The sequence below is a fragment of the Semicossyphus pulcher genome, unplaced genomic scaffold (assembly GCF_022749685.1).
Source record: "Semicossyphus pulcher isolate SPU_LCO1_2020_fin unplaced genomic scaffold, fSemPul1.0.p SCAF_22, whole genome shotgun sequence".
Lineage (NCBI taxonomy): Eukaryota > Metazoa > Chordata > Actinopteri > Labriformes > Labridae > Semicossyphus > Semicossyphus pulcher.
Window position 1 is genome coordinate 8077948 of NW_027211696.1, and position 15291 is coordinate 8093238.

Genomic DNA, 15291 nt, shown 5'->3' on the forward strand with positions numbered 1-15291 from the left:
CTGGTTTAGTGACTGAGGTGGTTAACCACGTAGCTAGCCAGGGTTAACCAGCAAAAATGAGTTAATATATGGTGTGCTTTAGAAATACCTACTTTGTAAGAGACAAAATGGACTAAACTATCTTAATTTAACATTATAAAACTGGTTCATTCTAGAGAGCTAACAAATTGAGGACTAAATTAGCGTCACTAATCTGCCCCTCAGTTGGCCACTGCAACAGCTTTAATACTTGAATTACATCAGATTAATAGGCTTAATGAGTGTTCAATAGGGTGAAGGAGCACAAAGCAGAAGAAACCTGTTAATATTCTCTTCTACCTGTGGAGTTATTTTATCATCTTTCTTTTGAGGAGGCAGCATCTTTCAGCTTTTACCATCGCAGTCTTACTCAGATGTGTTTGAAAGGGTGATGTGACTGATGCAACGTGTTTGCAACAGATGCAAACAGGGTTATGACCGTAAGAATCAATGACACATTCAATTCTTGTTGGATCATGCTGGTAAACAGAGATGCTCTCTTAATGTTTGATTCGTTTTAAATAGAATATACCTTTTATTAAGGGCTTTTTTTGGGTGTGACGCAGTGCAACAGTGGGCTATCTTAACACCTGACATCCCATCGGGGCCAGACAGTTATGTATCTGTTTTGGTTTGAAGATCTTAAAAAGCTGTAAGAACATAAAGACACCTTTTTTAAATCATTATCCATTAACTTAGATGTAGTTTTGAAGCCGAAAGGTTTTTACATAAGTGGAAGAGTCAATTTTAAGAACAAGCAAACTACAATTTTAAATCACATGTGTGATGTGTTTTTATTCATTATTTTTGACGTATTCATCAGTGTTCATGCTCCCCTCAAATTGTTTGGTCACAGTGACTCAGCAGCAGCGAGGGGGGAAGGGAGGCAGGATGCAGGACTCTGTAACAGTGACAATGAAATCCGGTGCTAATCTGTTTATTTCTACGTCTCTTACGTAACGGTACAAACCTGTCGTTGTGTAACAGTGATGCTCAAAAATTCGAGAGACATTCCTTTTTCTAAAATACTCCGGATGTTGCTATTGTTTTACTTCATCACATTAATTCCAGTATTGCTGAATGTCATTTGACACATTGTTTTTCCTCCCTCACACAATGCTTCCTTTCTTTTCCTCCTGAAGGTGGTGGATCACTATGAGAACCCGAGAAATGTGGGTTCACTGGACAAACACTCCAAGAAAGTCGGGACCGGCTTGGTTGGAGCTCCAGCCTGTGGAGATGTAATGAAGCTGCAGGTGTGTTTGTCTCTTAAGTCTGGAAGGCTTACACCTTTACACCCTTAACACTTAATTACCTTAACACAGTTAAAACGTAGAAGAGCCACACACAGGGCACTGATACATTACATCCTTGTTTTATTAAGTAGACGACTCTGAAGTCTTAAATTATTAAGTGTATGGCTGTAAAACATTTCCTCTTATTTTTTAAGGGAAAACACAGCTTGAATTTTTCTGAAAATGAAAGGGTCTCTTTCGGTTTTCAAGAATTGGATCATGATCACAGTCTTATGAAATTATTTAAGAGTCTTCTCCTGATTTTTCTGTTAAATAAACCCTTAAAAAAAACTCTTATTCTGACAGATTGAGGTCGATGACGAGGGGAAGATTGTGGATGCCAGGTTCAAAACCTTTGGCTGCGGTTCTGCGATCGCCTCGAGCTCTTTGGCCACCGAGTGGGTGAAGGGCAAATCTGTGAGTGCACACATTCTTCTCATATTATTTATTCTGCTCTGCCTGTGTCTTATCATCGCCTGGAAATGTTTTAGTGGTGACTGTAGCTGTGTGTTTGTGTTTCCAGGTGGACGAGGCTCTGATGATAAAGAACACCGACATTGCCAAAGAGCTCAGTCTTCCACCGGTTAAGCTTCACTGCTCTAGTAAGTCTTCAGTCAATCCTTTTTAATGATCTTCTGTATTTTCTAACTCCACACATGTATTAAACCGCTAATTGTCTCCCTGCAGTGCTTGCTGAGGATGCCATCAAGGCTGCTCTGGCTGACTATCGCCTCAAGCAGCATGACGACCAGCAGGAGGCAGCCAGGGCCAGCATTTAAGCCGAGCACTCTCGCTCTGAGCAAGGCGCTGCTGTTTGCTTCCTGCTGCTGAGAAGACACATAGAAGTAGTTCAGCATCACCACCTTAACTTCCTGCAGTAATGACAAGACAAACCCAATATACTGACGACACCACCGTCAACCCTGTGTAGCAGTGTCACCCCAGGCTTCCTGTCTTAGTCTGTGGTCCTCTGACTCCGTACAGTGTAACTGTTAGCCTGTCACGTAAACGCACAATATAAACACTGTTTGGGTTGTTGGTACAAAGATGAGCCTTATATTTGAGAGTGTTTCATATTTAAAGATTTGATGCTTGAAGAGGAGAGTCAATGATGTGATGGAGATGTTGCTTAAAACTGACAGCATTCCCACTGTTTGCTCTTAATATATCTGCACCCCTTGCACTGAAGTTTTGATATGCAATATCGCACAGCGGCTTGAAACAAAGAAAGGGTCCATGTGTTTTAAGTGTAATTTTTAAGTATTTAGTAAAGCTTCCTTGACAGTCTGCAATAAAAAATATCCTTAAATATATTTTGTCTTGAGTCCAATTTATTGCTGTTAGGAACCTGAATATGAGACCTCTTTTAGGGTCGACAAATCACAGGTGTTACTAATTTCATTAAAGATGTTTCTGATCAATAAAGCACCCAAACATTTCATTATTTGTTATCTGCATGCACAGTTACTGTTGCAGAACTGGCTCACGTAAATGAAATGCCGTCATCACAAACTATTAAATACACCTGTTTACTTCCTGCTGTAACTCAAAATGTCTGCTATGGAAAATATCTGTGGATATGGTTTTCTACATCTTAAAGAGGGGGTATTATGCTGTTTCACATTTTAAGACGTATAATTTTACAATGTTGGATGTCCGTACTAAACGTGGGTGAAGTTTCAAATCTGTAGGTAAAAGTATGTTGGAGTAATCCCCTGCTAAAAATGTCTGCAGTCTGCTGTGAACGCCAGGTTTCAGACGGACTTCTCAAGACGCTTCACTTTGTGATGTCACAAAGTGGAGGAATTGTTTATTTGGGCATCTGCCCGAGACACAGCAGAACTTCCTGCCCCTGGCACAGTTTAAGGACATGCCCACCCAGCAATTTTTTACACTCCACCACTCTGCTCAGTAGATGAGAGCAGCCACACGTCACTTCCCGTTTGCCAGAATGACCACGCCCCCTTTTGGGTGAAAACAAGCGATGTTAACATGTCTGTGGCTTTTACAGTACTGGCGGTAGATTAGAAATTACCTGCAGCACCATGTCTTTAAGCTTCTGCATTGAACTTAAGATGTTTTTACTTGCACAAAGGGCAAAGGAGGGTAAAAGAAGAGCTCTGTGGCTTCAGGCTGCCTGAAAGTGGTATGCCTAAACTAGCGATTACAACTGCGTTTAACTGCAGTAGCTGTAGTCTGCCTCGGTCACCAGATTCTTCGTACATTCACAAATAAAATTCTGGTGATTTTCAAGTCGCATCTCATGTAAAATGTGGTGAAAATCATTGTATAAGTGAGCACTTCACCAAAGCCTCTTACGAAAACTAAATGAAAGAAATATTTTGATCTAAAATGACTGGTTACACTGAGATTATGTACGGAAATACTCAATCATTTTTATCCCGCAAGTCGCCTACATTACTACACTATGCATTATGACAAATAAATACTTTTTGAACAGTGACGATCTAACTCAGGTAACACGGTTTAATAACACAGTAGTGCATGTGATGCCAGTTCATGACACCTCCGCTCACGAGACGTTCATCATTTATCATGAAGGCAGACAGGAGATGACATTCACATGCCCCTATAACCTTGATTATTTTAATGTCACGACACCAGCCATTGATCAGAAAAGTCATAATAAAGCAGTTTGCCTGAATGGCTATTAGATTTAGGCACTTAATAGTGTTAAAACTGTACGCTAATCTTATTTGAACTCACTAAATCGAACCAATATTTACTGCCATTTATATTAGAGGGCCTGCTTTCACCCTAAAGGGGGCGGAGCCACAACTTTTTGGCGAAGTATCCGGATGGGTTGCTCTCATCTATGGCTCTGCTGGCCAATCAGACAAAAGTGGTCTTGTAGGGGCGGGGTTTCTTTAAGAAATAGAGCTGACTGAGTCGTTTCAGGCAGAGGCTGTATGAGGGTCTGCACAGAGCACCAGGGTGAGAAACTGTTTTTTAACTGGAAATTATGCTAAGCTACTCCACAGGTATCACAGTGTGAAATATGAAATTAGCATAATACCCCCCCTTTAATCCCCCAAATACTGATCTGTAATGTAAATTTGGGAGCACAGAAAATTCACTGCAGGAAAGTTTAAGGAATTTTACATAAAAACGAAGCAAGATATATTCACACTACACAAAAATCACACCTTAAATAGAAATATGTTTTATACCAGATGTTAGTGACACATGTTTATGATATAGCATGAATGATACATCCAATCAGAGTGAAGCAACAGGCTGCAACTTGTATCTTCCTACACTGAATACAAACATGTATAAAAAAATGCTTTGATTTGAATTCAGCAATGTTCCTGCATTTACCTCGGACACATTTTTGGAAAGGTGTATTGGACAAATTGCCACTTCTACAATATATACACAGGTAACAGAGTTCAGAGCAGTTAGAAGGCAGTTTTCTCTCCTGCGATGAGCTGCAGAGTCGCAGAGTCATTGTGAATATGCAGAGAGGGAGGCCGCTGACTCCTACCAGCCAGAGGCTCCTGTGACTCATCTTCTGGCTGCTCTGCAGGCTCCAGCTCAGAGCTGCTGGCTGCTGCTGCTGCTTTGTCCTCACTCTCAGGAAGCTCACATGGCTCCTTCTCCTCAGGCAGACTTGCTAGCTGCTGGTCCAGGACGCTGCCGTCTGCTTTGGAGCTGCCCTCTGGACTCTGATCTGTCTCTTTCTGGCTGGGGTCGCCTCCCTCCGCAGCTGTGGTAGATTTATTTGGTGTGCGCAGACTCTTCACAGCCCTCATAATGTCTGCCTGGAGCTGCTTGTGAGAGTCCACCGGCTCACTTTCCTGCTCAGGAGCAGCTTTTTCTGGCACTTCATTAAAGAGTTTGGCACCTCCGGTTTTATCCCTGTGGTCTACATACATTTTGGAGGGGAAAGAGGAAGGGTAGTAGGCGTTGACTTTGCGCCTGCGGCTCATGAAAATCGCCCCACAGATAATAAGGAAGACGAGAAGGAGTAAAGAGGAAGCAACAAGGATGAGGAGCATGTTCTCCTCCAGAAAGGTCTTCACCTGACTCAGAAACTCTGCTTCAACATGCTTGGGGCCCGCAGGGGTGGTTTGGTACTCTGAGGAAGCGATGCTGGTGGGCAGAGAGGAAGTGGAGTTGCTGGGCTCTTCCTCATCGGTACTTCCCTCTAGAAGACTGTAAAAAGGTAGAGGAGTGGCCGAGCTGCTGCTGAGGCAAAGCACCAAACACAGAGCGGTCAGAGGAAGGGCCATCGCGAGCATCGTTTCCCCTCTGGATCTGTAAATAACAGCAAAGTCAAATGTCAGTGCCATGTGCGAAACAGGTTTGTGCCTCATATGTATTACACAGATGGTCATGTTACACCAACGACTGTCTGAAGGTTCCCAGACTCCTCACAGACTTCATGCTCAATATAATACCTCTGATGTTGGATACTTTATATAATCCATTCATCCATTATCTATACCACTCATACTGTTCAGGGTCGCGGGGGGGTCGCACCTACAGGTGATTTAGAGTCACCAGCGAGCCTACCGAGCATGTCTTTGGACTGTGGGAGGAAGCCGGAGTACACAGAGAGAACCCACGCATGCACGGGGGAGAACATGCAAACTCCACACAGAAAGGCCCACTACGTCTGAGCTGGGAATCAAGCCAGGAACCTTTTAGCTGTGAGGCGACGATGCTAACTTTGCAACATGCTACATCTACAGAAGTGACATTTAATTAAAAGCATAAAAAAGTGTCTCACCCATCTGAAAAAGGCCCCAAATAAAATCAAAACTCTGCATGCCATAGAAAAATAAGTCTTTGAGTTTCCAACTTTGGGTGAACTGGCCCTTTAAAGTCCACTTTAGTTTGCTTTAGTTATTTATTTGGATCACAATCAGTCTGTGTGTAAACTGGCAGCAGCTCGCACGCTCTGATCCTTATTCTGCTGCATCTGTGTGCAAGCTGAGCCACATCTGGAAAAAGAGGGGGTGGGAGGTGTTTTCAGAATTAATCACACGCTCACCCCAGACCAAATATACACGGCCAATCAGACACATAAACATGTGCACATACGGCGACCATATGCACACACACGGAGTGAGTCTAAAGTCAGCAGATTTTTCAAATTATAAAAACTGGGGGGAAAAGTTTGACCTAGTTTCTGTCTTCAGACGACTGTAAAGCTCTTACTTTGATAGTCACGCTCTTACTTCCTGTTGCTGGATGCAGCTTTGGGGGCTTCATGATGCTGTCAAATCACACGTCAAACTCACTTGTGCGCTCAAAAGATGCATTCAAGATTCTTCTTGCCAACATATTTAGAGGAACGCTATGTAAAAACATTTTACTCACCATCCACTGAGGCTGAAGAAAAGTCTCCGCTGGGATCGTCTCTGATGGAGGATGAGGGAAACCAGTCTGTTAGTGGACTGAGACAGAGAGAGAGAGAGAGCACAGCAAAGAGTGGCAAAAGCTCTGTGAACCACGCCACTTCTGCAGTTTCAGATTTCAGGCTGCAGATTTGTCTGGATAGCCACACGAAAAAAAAAAAGACGTCGTTAACCATGAGGACAAATCCCTCCTTCTGCCTCTCCTCTGTTCTCCTCCCCCCTCCAGTTTCCCCCAAGAGTGTCTGCGCTCTCTCCGGCCTGCACACAGATTGTTCTTGTTAGGTAGGAGTTTATAAAGTGCAGTGGGGGCAGGGACGTGTCCTCGGCTCTCCTGTGTGGCTAACTTGAATGACTAATAAAACATCTTAATCATCATTTATTCCATCATCTTTCTGCAGAGGGAGCCTCTGATTGACAGCCCGGCCTCTCCTGTGACCTCCAACAGCAGGCCTGCCGGGGCAAAAAGAGTCAGAGAGCAGCGTGGAAGAGTGACCCACTAATGCAGGAGGAGGTTAATGTTTCCTGTGTGGCCAAAACACCGACAACACCCAGGAGGACGGGGGGAGAAAAGAGGCACACTCTCAGAAACAATGTGGTGTTTTTACTCCTCCTGAGACAATGCCACTCACACTCTGTGTCGTGTGTGTGTGTGTGACCTCTTAAGTGTGACTGTGAGAGTGTGTTTGGATGCATTTTTGGCGAGTCCTCTGTGTGATCAGTCAAGGCCAGTCGAGCTTTATATGGTCATCAGCAGGATGAGATGAGGTCCTGCATCCTTGCAGGTTTACATTCGCCTCAGTTCTGTTGATAACCACCAGCGTCTGTTTCAGTTGCTCAACGTGACAAAAAAAAAGGAGAAGAAGAAGAAAAACTCGGCTTCATGAGCATTCAGGGCTCTGTTTTCTTTTCACAGGAAGGGAAGTGAGTATGAAATCCAGTCCAGGGGAGAAGAAAGGCCTTTTATGAAGCCGTTCATAAATAAGGGAAGTGTCTTAGTCCACAGTGCCCAGTTATATTAGGACTGTTCAGACATTCAGAGGCACATAAGGAACAAAAACACTCTTTTCTTGAGCTTTTATGTTAAAAAATTTCAGCCCAAAGTTAATGTTAGTTAGCCTGAACATTTACTGATTTTTGAATCATAGTTTCCTTATTGTACGGTGCAAAAAGTCCAAACATTTCCTCATAATTATGGCAGAAAAAAAACATGTTCAAGAAGTAAATTAACAACCAATCAGTGCCAATCAAATCAGCGCGTTCAAGGAAATGATCGGCCAATCATCAAGTGCTTTTAAACTCAAATATACAAACTTAACTCTGAACTTCATCTCTAATATTTAGCACAAAATCTCATTGTTCTGTCTCGAAAAGTTGCAACCAACGACCTGTCAAATAAAGCGCCACCAAACTCTTAAATAAGACATCACCGTTCAATAAATTATCACCGCACAGAAACTTTATCCTCACATATAAACCCATTCCCGTACAGTTCACCATGATTCAGATTACAGCGTTTACACAGTAAAGTCCTCTCTGCCACCAGAGTAGCTCTTGTAAACCCGAGTCTTTGAAGAGCAGTAATCCCCCTGACAAAACAGGCCTTCCTGTCTCCTGTCGCTAAGTGAAAAAGCATCAGGGCTCAGCGCAGGATGTTTAAAAAACACTCAAATCTTTGATCACTGTCCTCATCCTGAGTCTCTCCAGGTGGTAAAACGTGTAAAATTATGCAAAAAAAAAGTCTTTCTGTTGCCTAAAATACACATTTTAGTGTGTATTTTGTGTGTTTGTGTCTCTCTTATGCCACTCTCAAAGGCGAATTTAAGACCTATCTCTTTAATGGGGCTTTTATTTTGAAGTTTTTTTACAGCCTTACTGCCCATTTATTTATCTTTGTCTTCACAATAGTGGTCTTTACCTGTTGTCTTTACAATTGAGGCACATGTTTGTATGGAAGGTGTTAAGTCCTCCACAGGGCGTGATGTGAAGCATAACCGCAAAAATAAAACAGGAAGAATGAGTTCATTCAAACAGGAAACTGTTGAAACCATGTATGTGATAATAAAATCAATAACTCCATCTAAACCGATCTGTCGTTCTCTGGAAGGAAGCTACTGAGAGTGAGATTATCTCCTCCTTCGTCGTCGCTGTCTCCTTCTGTGTGCATCACCAGGACGCCGTTTCTCACTGCATTGTGTTGCCTGGAGTAGGTGTAGTTCCTTTCAGGCAGCAGGGCGGAGATGCACATCATCTCAGTGGCCGGCTGACGTCTCCTCACCTTGTACTTCCGCGCTGACAGCTTGGCGCAGAGGACGATGGTGGTGACCATGAAGAATGTGGCCAACCCAGCCAGGGAGGCAATGGTGATGAGGCAGTTCTTCGCCACGCTGCGGGTGGAGCAGGTCGGGGCCTCTGAGCTGGGTTGGCTCTTTGAGACAGTTGTGGTTGATTTGGTCGTTGGGGCTGGCGAGGTTTTGGGTCCATGAGGGATCAGGATTATTGCAGGAGAGGTGGAGTTGGCAGCCGGGGTGGTGAAGGATGAGGTGGTTGGAGGCTTAGTGGAAGACCCTGTCATGGAGGTGTTGGTTCTTATCGTAGAAACAGACTGAGATGTAGATGGAGTCTCAGTTCTGGTGGTGGATGTCTCTTTTATTGTGGAGCTGAACGCAGGTGCGTCCCTAGAGGTGGTGCTCTCTGTCATTTTGGTCGCAGCAGAAGCTGGGGGAGTGCTGGGGTTGTGGGCGGAGGTTGGAGTCAGGGCTGGATTAGCAGGAGAGGTGGTGTTCTCTGACATTTTGGTCGCAGTAGGAGCTGGAGGAGTGCTGGGGTTGTGGGCGGAGGTTGGAGTCAGAGCTGGATTAGCAGGAGAGGTGGTGTTCTCTGACATTTTGGTCGCAGCAGAAGCTGGGGGAGTGCTGGGGTTGTGGGCGTAGGTTGGAGTCAGGGCTGGATTAGCAGGAGAGGTGGTGTTCTCTGACATTTTGGTCGCAGTAGGAGCTGGAGGAGTGCTGGGGTTGTGGGCAGAGGTTGGAGTCAGGGCTGGATTAGCAGGAGAGTTGGTGTTCTCCCTCATGTTGCTCGCAGTAGAAGCTGGGGGACTGTCGGGGCTTTGGGTGGAGGCTGGAGTCTGAGTGAAAGCAGCAGGAGAGTTGGAGGGAGCTAACATGGATGGCTTTGTGGTGGACGTAGGCTTGGTTGCTATTTCTGGGTTTTTCGTGCCTTTGGGAGGTTTCGCTTCAGAGGAGGTGGGAGGCAATCCTGAGCTGCCGTGTGTCACCACTTCCTGTACTGTTTGCTCGGGTGCAGGAACACCACCTTCGGTCGGATGAGTCTCTGTTTCACTATGACCATTGTGTGCACCCATCAGCTGCGTGGTCGTCTTGTCGGGTGCAGCTGTTGAGTAAATGCCCGTGGAGGCACTCATGGACTCTGTGGATAACAAGCTGAATACTCCCCACAGCAGAGCGAGAGAGGCCTTCGTACTGAACGACATCTTTGTTGTTTGAAAGATCTGAAACGACAGAGAAGATTCAGATGTAAAGGTTGGTTTAGAAAGTTGTTATAGTGTTCATTTAGCGGACGCTTTTGTCCAAAGCGACGTACACCTGAGAGTTAATACAACACAAGCAACGATCAAGACAAGGAGGGAACAAAGTCAGTTAGTATCCTAATCAACATCAACAACATCCTCAGTGTCTTCATCATCAGGTCTTTAGCTCTTTCTGTTGAGGAGAAGGGTCTAGTTAGGGCCCTGTTGTGATGGGAGTACCAGGGGCCTTTCATTGGCAGAGCGTAGTGGGTGGGAGGGAGTGTAGACCTGGATGAGGGCGTTCAGGTAGGCAGGAGCCGTTTTTGTTGTACGTTCGCGAACGATCCAATTCTTTTGAACGGCTCTTTGGTGCGACCAATGGGGACCAAGTCGTAGGTGAGAGCCGTTCTTTTTATAGTTGTGCCCAAATTTCACTGCCTGCCCTAGATCCTCTCCCCTTTATGCCGAATTACCACAGCTTTTTTTCAACTGCAGCTCTGCCATACTACGTCACATGCAGCACAATCAGGTCACCACAACCACCAAGTTTGTGGGGTTTTTTGTGGACAGCTCTCTCAGCTCTTTCAGCTTCTCTCCAAACCAGTCGCCAAGAATCTTGGCCTCTGGTTTGACAGTGATTTAAGCTTTGAGCAGCACACAACAAAGCTTGTACAATCATGTTTTTATCAGCTCAGAAATATTTCCAAAATTTGTTCTATTTTAACTTTTAAAGACACAGAGAGGATTTTACATGCTTTTATATCTCCACGCCTTGATTACTGTAACAGCCTTTTCACCTGCCTGAGTCAAAGATCCATTGATCGACTTCAAACTGTACAGAACTCAGCTGCCAGGCTTTTAACCAGAACCAAAAAATACGACCACATCACTCCTGTGTTGGCATCTTTACACTGGCTCCTAGTATGTTTTAGAATTGATTTTAAGATTTTACTGATTACTTTTTCCCAGCTATATCTCAGACCTTTTAGTATTGTATGAGCCAACACGTACGCTGAGATCCTCGGGCAGAGGTCTTCTGTGTGTACCAAATGCCAGACTGAAGACTAAGAGGGACAGAGCTTTTGCTGTGAGGGCTCCGAAGCTCTGGAGCGACCTGCCCGAGGAGGTTAGGTCAGCTGAATCAGTGATCTCTTTTAAGTCCCTTATCGGCGAGCCTTTCCAGATTTTACTTAAATTTTAATTTAATTTTAAGCTCTATAAATAAAGGTTACTAAAGGTTACTATTGTCATACAACTTGGATTAATTGTTCCTTCATTATTCTGCTGTTTCCTTTCAAATTTTAGAACAACATTTTAAATATGCATGAGCGTTGACACGGGAGAAGATATTGCAGGCACGTTCTCTTGAACGGCTCTCAGAGAGGAACGGAGTCATAAGATGAGGTTCCCTTCAAAGAGCGGTAATTCCCGACACTATCACAGAGCTGTTTAACTGTTGGAGATTTTGTAATAGGAGACACGCATGGTGGAAAAGAAAATCAAGTGTCATATGGTGACAGTCATGAGTCCTTCACCACACCCGGTGCTTCATTTTCACAATTCTGCTGAATTTCAAAGTAAAGTTTTTAAAAAGCAGTCCATACAGGTACAATTATTTCTTCTTTTTAGGCAATTTTCAACAGTTTTTAAAGCTTTAACAACAACAGGTATTGGAAGTAAACAACAAAGATACACACACCTCTTCGGGAGGAAAATCTAACTACAAAATGACATTTTTAGGGAGCAGGGAGAAAACTTTTAACAAAAACTACATTTAAAAAACTAAACCAACACCATTATATAAAAGGACACAGCCGATCCCAAAACAAGAAGCATTGAATCAGCACAAAAGTCTCATTTCTGTCAGTGTCTTACCTTGCTGCTGGTAAACAGAGGGATGGATTTCAAAATAAAATAATTTCAGCGTCTCTAGTAGAACATCTTCATATGGCTGCTGACCGTAGCACTGCTTGTTAGAAGAAACAGGAAATGATCAGACTTAAACATTAACATTTTTAACATTTTTAGAAGTCAGATACACACAGACACTTCCCCTACAAAAGCTTGGCTTTAGTGTGCATCAATAAGGAAGTAAAGTTCATCAGAAGCTTCCTTTTTCTACCCTACATCGACTAAGATACCAGAATGTAAGATCTTTTATCCATTCCCAGGCCGAAGATGAGTCTTACCTCACTGATGGGGCGTTGAGGAGCGCTCAGGTGCTGCTGTGCGGACTCTGTGCTGATGTTCTGATTAGATAAAGCAGCAGGAAGTTCTCAGTTCTGCAAACGGAAGTTTCAGCCTCTGACCACACTGAGTGAGATACAAGAAGTGTCATGTGGGTAAAGCAGTACTGATAGGTAGCAGGCCATGGTAACATAAGAACAGACACATGTCAGGTGTAATACATGCATACATAAATAGGCTAATGTAATCAGTGTTAGAGTAAAGACTGGATATGTGAGTGATTGACTGACTTGGTGTCTTTAAAACTCCCACATTTGTACCCTGTGTGGAAACAAATGTTCTTCTGAAATCATAACTGTCACTTCCTGTATGTCTGACTCACACTGAGACTGAGATGTGGTTTGTTTTAGACGTTTTCAGCGTTGCCATGCTTTGGAAAAGAAAAAAACACTGCACCAAATGGGACCAGACTGACATATACAGTGTTTTTCAGAGGTGTGAAGGTGTTGCAGCTCTGTCCTACAGCAGATTTAAGCTTTAATCTGCTAATGCAATGATTTAACTGGTTCTTGAACATGTGATGGTGACTCGCAGCTATTCCTCACAAGGCTGCAGCTACGAATGACGTCACAAAGTTGAAGTCTGTAAATGTTTTCAAGCAATATGGGAACTGTTTGCAGGAAAATATTATGTTTTTGAACCCAGTGCAGTTAAAAAGCTTCTTTACAGGCTATGGAAACAGAAGAAACATGGGGCCAGAAGAAGACCACAGTGTGGAAACTAAAACAGGACCTCTTCACAGACTTTTTCTCTTAAGTGTAAACCAAAAGTATTCTGGGAAATGTAGGTGAGTAAGCAATAAGCTGTAACTAGTTAGAGAACGCCACTACAGTGCAGATGTATTCCTGCTAAAACGTTTAGAGTGATGTATAAAATCTGAGAATATGAGGAGGGAATTTCTCTATTTCAAAAAAGGTTTAGACATTAACAGAAAGAATATATACAGTATATGACTGCAGAAAGGGAGCTAATGCTGATCACTTTAAATCTGCTGCTTTAGCACCATCACCAGGCAACAGAAGAACTAACAGCAGGCTTTGAGGCAGGTTGGGACTGAGGTTCAGTTAGAGGTGAAACCATTAGTTGATTGATAGAAAATTAATCAGCAACAATTCATATGAATCTTTTAAGTTATTTGGCAGCAATTATTGTGCATTGAACATCACTGGGTTTTGGTTCTGTCAAGGCTACAGGTACGTTTCTCTATTCTAAGAAATATTTCTTAATTAACCAAGAAAATAACTTTTAATGGAAATCATCATTAGTTAAAGACATAAGACATAAATGTAATGCCTGTTTTTTAAAAATAATTAAACACTGCTTTGTCACGGTTGGTATTGTACCTGTCTATATAGTCAGTTACCTGAATGTGTCATTATATCACCAGATGTTAAGGGTGAACATAACACTTATTTATGAAAAAATATATATATTAAAGGGGGGGTATTAATTTCAAGCTTCATATTTCACTCAAGTAATATCTGTAGAGTACCTTAGCATCATTTACAGTTAAAAAAAAAACGTTTCTCACACTGGTGCTCTGTGCAGGCCGTCATACAGCCTCTGCCTGAAACGACTCAGTCAGCTCTGTCTGAAACCCCGCCCCTACAAGCCCACTTCCTTCTGAGTGGTCAGCTCTCCGAAGCCTGCCGAGGGGCAGAACTCAGTGTTTGAGACACGCCTCCGACCCTGTGGCCGTGTTACAGAGTTGTCGACAAAGAGTAAACTTCACTCGTTCGATTTGAAATGAACGTCTGCTGCTTGCATCAGAGCAGAGCCGTTGAGCAGAGCGGTGGAGGGAGAAATATTTCCGAGGCTGCTGGGTGGGCGTGTCCTTGAACTGTGCCAGGGGAAGGAAGTTGCCCAAATATAGAGTTCCTCTACTTTGTGACATCACAAAGTGAAGCGTCTGGGCAAGTCTGTCTAACCCTTTGATTCCAAAGGATCCGTCTCTGGTGCGTTCCGTGTGCACCATGACCTCCGGAGTCGATCGTGCCCTTTCAAGTCAATGATCGTGATTCCACAGCACGCGCCACAGCGTGTCTCCGCTCTGCTCCGCTAAAGAAACGCGCCAGGTCTGTTCTTAGCGGATGCCGCTTCAGACACGCGTCAAGCTCAACAGAGCAGATCGTTCCAAACATGAAGTCACACACGAAAGCAGCATACAGCATCCGGTCATTTCAAAATAAAACACCATGTTCAGACCGGTACAGACTCCTGTTTTTTTTCGTTTTTTTTAAGATCAACAAACTGCAATCTCGAAAAAATAACACTTTTAAGTAAGTAGTGTACTTCTCCATGGTTGAAGCACAAAAATCACGGAATGATTTCCACATGAGCAGATAATCAACCTCCGATGTGCAAACTGAACTGTAGTTTGTGTGTTGCTCTGCTGACATTGATGTTGTCGCGCAATTTCTGAATTCTCGCGCAATAATGTAGTTCTCCCGCGATCTTGTGATCTCGCGAATCCAGCTGCTTGGGCCAGCGCTCCACTGTACTGAGGACCAGACACGCTTCCTGTGGGCGAGGGCTCGTGCCGTTGACGAACTAGAAATGCGGCGCAGACGAAACGCGCCGGAGACGGATCCTGTGAGATCCAGGGGTAAAAGCACTGGTAGGGTATTACTCCAACATCCTTTTACCTACAGATTTGAAACTTCACCCCAGTTACTCTGGACATCCAACATTGTAACATTATATACTGTATATGTCTTAAAATGTGAAACAGCATAATACCCCCTCTTTAAATATGGAGATACAATGCTTCAAGAACGTGAATAGTGTTGGAAACAAAGGAAGAGAGAGCAGGGACGAC

At 43.7% G+C, this 15291-nt stretch overlaps 2 protein-coding genes across 2 annotated transcripts; both read right to left on the reverse strand.

Moving 5' to 3' along the window:
- Positions 1 to 4474: 4474 nt before the first annotated feature.
- Positions 4475 to 8764, reverse strand: tmem119b (transmembrane protein 119b). Its single transcript, XM_069673921.1, has 2 exons — positions 6663 to 8764; positions 4475 to 5594 (listed from the first exon to the last, which is right to left on the reverse strand). The coding sequence occupies exon 2, from the start codon at positions 5576 to 5578 to the stop codon at positions 4736 to 4738; it is 843 nt and encodes a 280-aa protein (XP_069530022.1). The 5' UTR covers positions 5579 to 5594; positions 6663 to 8764; the 3' UTR covers positions 4475 to 4735.
- Positions 8765 to 8777: 13 nt separating this feature from the next.
- LOC138602446 (uncharacterized) lies at positions 8778 to 12504 on the reverse strand. The gene is made up of 3 exons (XM_069673920.1): positions 12416 to 12504; positions 12102 to 12192; positions 8778 to 10208 (listed from the first exon to the last, which is right to left on the reverse strand). The coding sequence occupies exon 3, from the start codon at positions 10188 to 10190 to the stop codon at positions 8778 to 8780; it is 1413 nt and encodes a 470-aa protein (XP_069530021.1). The 5' UTR covers positions 10191 to 10208; positions 12102 to 12192; positions 12416 to 12504.
- Between the last annotated feature and the right edge of the window lie 2787 nt (positions 12505 to 15291).